Genomic DNA, 7638 nt, shown 5'->3' with positions numbered 1-7638 from the left:
TACAACGAATATAAAATAATAAAAAAAAAATATTTAATAATATATATATATTTATATATATATGAAAACGGACAAAACATAAACCTATTTTAATCTTGCTCAATCTCTGGGAATTTTCTGTGTAGTTCGATTTGCTGAAACTTCTTGGCATAGCTGGTCGCAATCCATTGTAGGCAGCATTCACTGTGCGCTCCACATGCGATATGTGCTCCCGCTCTTAAACATTTCGAACGAACGCTGATCATTGGCCACGCCCCCGGCGTACCATAACTGGTCGAGGCAACGGCCTGCTTGCTGGATTGCTCTGCTCCGATGATCTCCGTTTTGAGTGGGCGTGCTGACTCATTTGAATGCGGCTGGCGCTGCAGAAGAAGCGGGTACGCTTCAGATGGCCCTCATTTGGAAAATGCTTTTAATTGGACTGCTACCACATGGTGGTGTGGTGAGCCACATAGCCGGAGCCATAAATACAAATTGCGCCATAACCTCGACACTAAATAAACCGTAAAGAGCGGCCCTCAATGATCGGTTCTCGGCGAGCACCGGCGGCTACAGCGGGGCACCAGCATATGCTCTAGCCGCTTGTGTTGGCTCATCAAAAAAAAAAAAAAAAAAATGGCGTCTGTTGGCCATTAGCGTGGTTGGCCCGCTGTCTGGTACTGCGCCTGAGCCGATCAAAGCAAATGCGAGCGGGATCTGTGCCGACTGCGGCAGAATCTGTATTGCTGCTTTCCTTTCCTTTCGATTTATATTTTTTTTGTGCTTTTTTTTTGTCTTTGTTTTTGTTTTTGTCGGCTTTGCTTGTTGGTGTCTGTTTTTCATCACCCGCACTCATTCAATTAACGGTAAATGCAGCAACGGCCGCCATCGCTGCTCCAAACGCTTAAGTTCCCAATTGATTCTACTAAACCCCCCCACCCCACACCACACACCTGGGTATTACCTGTGCCCGCGACTTGCTCTATTTGTTTACCTTTGCATTTTTGTTGCATACATAAGTACATCTATCTATAAGTTTATCTACGCCTATATTTATACATATGTATGTATTCTTATATTGTTGTTTCCAAGCTATTCCATTATAAATCTTAGCATCCAGTTACGCCCAGGATTCACATTGCCCGCTTCGGGTGCTCTGTTGTTTCTCTGTGCGCTGTTTACAATTATTTTGAATTAAGTGGTTTGCAGTTTGTTTGCCTCAGCCCCAGCGACGATGCCAAGCAGGCAACAATTCCAGACTCCGAATCGATCCAATCGATCTAAACAGAATCGAATAGCAGAGTACATAAATAATACAAATGTTCTCTAAGTTATGGCATGTTGCTATTACTTTTTAATTGCCATAATTTATTAATCATTTCTGCCAAAATGCAAATCATAAACATTTAAAATAATAATTTTTAACAACATGTGTTGTCCAAATACCAATCTTGAGAAGCGCATAGAAAGGCGCGCGTTGCACAGCATGAGATGACCATATGTAAACATATTTAGCAACATTTTCTAGATGAGATATATACTTAAAAGGGTTCATTTTTTGTTTTTTATGCGAGTCGTGGCTGCTTACTAGTGGGCGTGGCTCAAGTTATGTACAGCTTCAATAGCTCCGAACTATCATACAGAAACATACAGAGAACAGCAAGACAGAAGTTACACAAAATCATTATGTTCTTGTTTCCTCTTTTAGCCTTTAAATAACCAAATTGAGTCAATTTAATAGCAATCTGATCTGTGCTTTACAAACCTTTTTTTCCAGTCTGATATAATGAATACGCATTACTTAAAACCCACCCAAACAGGCGGAAAATAGGTGGAAAATTGATAAATAGTTATAGTAGCTAGAATATTAACTTTTTTATTGTTCTAATAAGCTGCTCTGTTTATCTAGAAAGAGAAGATTTTATGTACGTTTCATTATCATCACATTAAGATAACTCAAATGTCTTCCACTTGCTTTCCCTTAGATCTTTCTAGATTGTATTGAATCTGAATAGCTAAATGGATCTGACCATGCCAAAAATTAATAAATTAACTTATTTCAAAAAATAAAACTTAATTAATTTTCAATACAGAAAAAATTGAAAAAAAAATCTAGCCAAATTAGGCACTTTTCTTGGACGCTTCAAGCTATTTTTAATCGTGGTAATCAAATTTTGGCAGCACTGGTATTATGTGTCTAACCTTAAATACGTACATATTGACTAATATTGGATCGATTGGGTTGAACTTGAAATAATAATATCAATAATAATGTTAACTGTTGTTAGTAAAGCATTTGGTATTTGTCGGTCTTTGGACTTGTTGGGTATATATGTTGCCCTCTTTTGGAATAGTTTCGAATATTGTTATGTTTATGTACATCCGTTTCAGCTCAGCTGGCATATTTATCATGGATATGACGAAAATTTTGAATTAACTGAAAATAATTGACTTTTTTTGATGTGCTGCACTTGGCTAGGCGTACATATTAAAATTTTGTCAATTGAATCAGAACCAAAACCAAAAAGTAACTAAAAGAAGGAAAAAAAAAAATTAAAGTAAACAATTTGTCCAATTCCTGATCCAAGCTGTGGGCCAGTTTCTGGTAGCCGCGTGGCTTTTTTTTTTTTTTTTTTGCTTTTTATTTCTTGCAATTCTTTTGGTTCTTCCTGATATTGGAAATGATGCTGCGAGACATGCGGCCAGCTGCCAGGCGTAATCCGTTGCGGAATGGCTGGTGCTTGCAGCTCAGACAGCGTTGCAGATCTTCCAACAGATCATCATCTTTGGGCAAGTTGTTGTTGTTGTTCTTCTTGCTGTTCTTGCTGTTGTTGCTGCTGTTCTTGTTGCATGGAAAGGCGATGCCGGAGACGGTACTCTTTAAGTCAGAATTAGCATCTAGTTGTTTAGCATCTGCCCTCAGATCGGCATCGACATCCACATCGATATCGTCATCGGCATCGACATCGACATCGGCGTATTTCAGCACGTTTGGATCCGTTGACTTGCGATTTTTCTTGACGGTACTCTTGGAGCAACACCAGTAGGCGGCCAGAAAGTCCAGCTCGTCGGAAGATGTGGAGCTCTGCTCCTCCTCCTGCACACATTCCTCGATCTTTCGTTCAGGCTGCCTTATAAAACTGTTTGTGGACAGCTTCATATCATCCGCGCTAAGCGAACGCTTTACCCTCAGATGATCCCGTGTCCGACGTAGTCCACTGGGTGTACGCTCGTGCCCGCCCTTCTTAACAGTCTGTTCATAGTTCTCGGCAATACGCGATACGTGACGCTGTTTTTGGTCCAGCTTGTCCAGTTCGAGCTCCTTTTCACGATACTGCTTGGGCGTCAGCACCAATGGCTGCCAGTATAACTCCAGCGTGGACATGCGCTTCACGCCCTCATCCTCCAGGATGCTGTCGTTGGTCAGCAAGCGTCCCTTATATGTCAGCCTGCTGAATGCCATCGGTACGTTCATGCTGCGACCAATGCGCTTCTTTAAATCGGCCACGTTCCGGGAGCGATCGGTCTCATATATGTTTTTACGACCGTCACGGGTCAGGACTTGGATCTGCAACTTGCGCATCTTACAAACGGCAACTGGAATGTGCATCTAAAATGGATTGAGTTTGTCGGACAGTCCACGTAGAAATGATTTATGCAACTCGTCTGCTATTTTATGTAATTTATTACGGAAAATTGTGTGTAAGCCTTTAATCTGGTTGTTTCTTAAACGAAATAAAACTCAAAGCATCGTCTGTGATTTTACAGATTGAAAATAACAAAATAAAAATAAACGAAATCAAAGTAAAAATTCAAACAACATTTATTTAACTGCATTTACTAAAGAAGTTTCCTTTTATACAAGCTCACATGTTTATGCAATGAAATTCGTAATCAGTTTCGAGTATCGAGAGTTAATATAACTTTTTAAGTAATTTCAAATATTTTATATACATATAAAAGTTTTGACTGAACTAAGGCAAAACTTGTTTGACCCGGATTTTCATTACTACAATTTGTATTTACCATAGACCGAAACTTAGGACGGGTTAGTTGATTAAAGAACCGCTGAACCTTAACCCGTAGCTGGTTATATTTTACCTAAGAGTCTCCTTTATTGGGGTAAGAAGTTTCAGTACTCGAAATATGCATAAATAATTTAGCTGACTTAAAATCTGCATTTTTATTTTACTCTATTTTATTTTGAAAATCCACATCAGATAATTCGGAAGTGTCAACAATTTACGAACTGTAGAAGACGCTCCCAATATATTGGCTAAAAGTAAAACTAATTGTAAGTATTTTACAATAATAACCCGAACCCAAGCCGGCTAAAACAAGCAACATATTTCAAAAATAACATTCGCGATAAATGGAAGTAAGACTTCGAACCAAAATCCGGGCACATCCATAAAACGAACCCTAAGACGAAGCATGGGTTTGCGCCAATCACGAACCGAGCCATGGAAAATGTTTGTCATGGTGCACATACCATATACTATATATAGATATATATATATATATTCCGCTCGTATATGGGTTTCCTAAGACTATGAAGTGAATTACCCCCGCATACATAGTGTTTATTATATCGTTGATGTGCATGTATGTGTCTGATGGATGGATGCTCTCCTTGGAACTGTTTCCGCATTTGTCTCGTACGCAGAGTCAATTTCGAGACTGCCGTTTGTTCTTAAGGCGTTGATAAATTTATGCATTGGCGGAGCTTCCGGTTCCATTCGGCTCTATGGGATGATTATGTATGCACCAATGTGCGTGTGTGCGTGTGTGTGTGTTTGCTTGGCGGCAAATGTCAACCGTTGGAACGGGTGGGCAAGTGGCAGCCAGTCCTTAGGCAGTGGCCAACTCAATGGCAGCCCATAAAAACTACAACATAATGTTGCGACTGCAATTGGAAATCTTTGTTGTTGCAGTTCAAAGGCGCGATATTTTCACCATTTAGTTTTGATTACTTGTTGTTGTTTTTTTTTTTGTTAATTTCTACTTTATTTAAAAAATATACGGCATATGCAAAATGTAAATTGTAAATATGTAAAAAAAAAAATGGGCAATACAAATTTTTAAATGTCGTTCAACGCTCAACAATACTCGCAGCCAGCTGCTGCAGTGCGTCCTACAGCAGCAGATGGATAAGGGCACAGGCCAGCACCAGGGTCAGCGAGATGATGACGGTGACGGCGCCATCGCGAGCCACCGGTATGAGCGTATCATTGGCCAGCAGGGCATTGCAGCCATGACCCTCGCAGGTGTAACAGTTGCCATCGATGATGCACTGCTTGTTGGCCTGTGCGGTGCTGAGGCAGCCGCGCTGGAAGGAGCCATTCGCCACTCGCTGGCTGTTGCGTATGAAGCACTTGTCGCCGAGGCGATAGATTGGGCACACTTTGCTGTAGGCATGGTTCTCGATGGCGCAGCTGGAATTGGTTGAATTGCCGGAGCATTGCAGGCATTTGGGGCGATATTGTGGGAAAATCTGACGATTGCAGCCCTCCATGAATGTGCAGGTCAAACATTCCAGCTCATTGTTGCATGATCTCAATGTGGAATTGTCCAGATCGCTGGCACAGCCACGGATCGTGTAACCATCTGTCAAAAAGCTTAGGTCAATACACCAACTCCCAGACAATTAAGGCATCTTGCATCTTGCACTTACTTAACACGCGTGTGTAGCAAAGGGAGCTATTGGTAGCGCAATCCTTGGTCAGTATATTCAACGGATCGGTGGCGCAGCGCTCATCAGTCTTCGAATGGCACTGTACGCAGCCATCTGTGGAGGCATATAGAAATAGTCGGGCGTAAATAACAGTTTCAGTGAAAGCACAATAAGTTAAAATTCACAAGAAATTGAATATCGTTTTATATTTTGCGCGAAATTTAAACCACTTTTTTTTTTAGCTATGGCAACGCCCGCGAAAAGCTAAACAAGAGCTTGCCGGAGTTTCAAAAATTATGAACTTCAAATTGAAATCTCAATTGTTTAACTGCTTGCCGTTACAATTCTTGGCGTTGCCGTATGTGCATCAATTATTTGTATATAGAGAAAATATTTATTATCTACAGTCGAATACAATCTGTTCTAATTAGCCATAACAATTGACAATTATGACACAATTTATATATTGAATTTGCTGCTATCAGCAACAAATATACAAATGTAAATGTTAGTAAGCAACTGCTACATATATATTTGGATGTGTGTGTGTTCCTTGGAAAGATAAGCGCTTGCTTCAATGCCTAATTTTCTGCTTGTAGAAGCATGGCACGATCTAAATCTATATCAAGGGCAGATATATCAATATATTAAGATAAGCCTCATGTTATATACATACTAAATCGTTTATACATTGAAGCACGTCAATTTGAGTACATTTGTATACATCAATTCTTGAAAGTCGCCCAGCACAAAATATCCCATAGGTGCAATGCACCCTTCGCTGTCATAGGTCTAAGCTTATGTACATCAAAATCTGTACTATTCTGCAAAATGTATGCTAATGCCAAATAAACATTACATTATCCACACACAACATTTGTATGTACATATAAGCACATACATACATACATACGTACGTACATACTGATTACATGATTCATTACATATGAAATAAATGTATTTAATTGAATTTTTTTTTGGGAAACAATAGGAGTAATAAACTGATATTTGATATAGCAAAAGAACTGAGCAAAATTTGGTTTAATATTTTCGCTTTTTCTCTTAGTGGACAGGTGGACAGGTGCTTTAAGCACTGCTCGAATGTATATTCATATAGAAAAAACGCAAATATAAGCAGAAAAGCTTAAAATATAGTCGAAAAAAAAAGAAACACATTGTTGTCCCGGGAAATGCACATTGCATGTGCCCACACTTGACGCATGAAAGGGGCGACGGCCACATTAGAAACTCATTAATGAGTCATTATTGCAACAGGTGGCAAGATTAGATCGTGACAAAGCTTGCTGCCATTATCAAGTGCACATGTGCAAACATCTGTTTGCATATGACTAAATGTGTCTGCTTTTGCCTAAACGAAATGTGTTTTGTAAAATCTGCAAAATTTTACTTGTGTACTTGCACAATATATATATATATATATATATGCTTGAAGATATGATATCACTGTAGTTTAGGTAGAAAAATGTGTAATCCAAGTGTTTGCCGGTTGCGTTAAGTGTATAAATGATATTTCACTCGCACATATGATACGCCCATGCTTATCGTTTGATAAGCAAAAAGCTTATATACATAAAAGATAAGATTACAAAAAAAAAAAAAAAAAAAAAATTGTCGAAAACACCTAATATTACATAAAGCACTTGCACTCATAAATATGTATGTATACCATATATAGCATTATAATAGAAAAAATAATTATATATGATGGCATTACCACAGCTAACGTAGGCCAAAAAGCCAAGAGCAGCAATCACCAGCAAAAAGAACTTCATTGTAGGTATTTAACACTGTGACACAATTGATTTTCAATGTATTGATATTAATGTAGTTCAAGTCGATATTCGCACCTCACTTGAAACGCACCCACTGAACCTCAAATCTAGACTAAAGGCAGTTGCAACGAGCGGGCACCTTCTTAGCGCGGTTTCATGAAGCGTTATCGCGATTGCCTGTTGCTGTGTGCC

General features: G+C 39.2%; 2 protein-coding genes across 2 annotated transcripts; both read right to left on the bottom strand.

Annotated features, from left to right (window-relative positions):
• Nucleotides 1–2598: 2598 nt before the first annotated feature.
• Nucleotides 2599–3730, bottom strand: LOC6631867 (uncharacterized). Its single transcript, XM_002055692.4, has one exon. The coding sequence runs from the start codon at nucleotides 3587–3589 to the stop codon at nucleotides 2621–2623; it is 969 nt and encodes a 322-aa protein (XP_002055728.2). The 5' UTR covers nucleotides 3590–3730; the 3' UTR covers nucleotides 2599–2620.
• A 1261-nt stretch (nucleotides 3731–4991) lies between these two features.
• LOC6631868 (uncharacterized) lies at nucleotides 4992–7583 on the bottom strand. The gene is made up of 3 exons (XM_002055693.4): nucleotides 7389–7583; nucleotides 5654–5767; nucleotides 4992–5586 (listed from the first exon to the last, which is right to left on the bottom strand). Exons 1-3 carry the CDS (start codon nucleotides 7444–7446, stop codon nucleotides 5114–5116), a joined length of 645 nt encoding a protein of 214 aa, XP_002055729.1. The 5' UTR covers nucleotides 7447–7583; the 3' UTR covers nucleotides 4992–5113.
• Nucleotides 7584–7638: the final 55 nt, after the last annotated feature.

Source organism: Drosophila virilis, chromosome X, assembly GCF_030788295.1.
Source record: "Drosophila virilis strain 15010-1051.87 chromosome X, Dvir_AGI_RSII-ME, whole genome shotgun sequence".
Classification (NCBI taxonomy): Eukaryota; Metazoa; Arthropoda; class Insecta; order Diptera; family Drosophilidae; genus Drosophila; species Drosophila virilis.
Note: the sequence above shows the minus strand (reverse complement) of the source record. Positions and strands in the feature narration are given on the sequence as shown.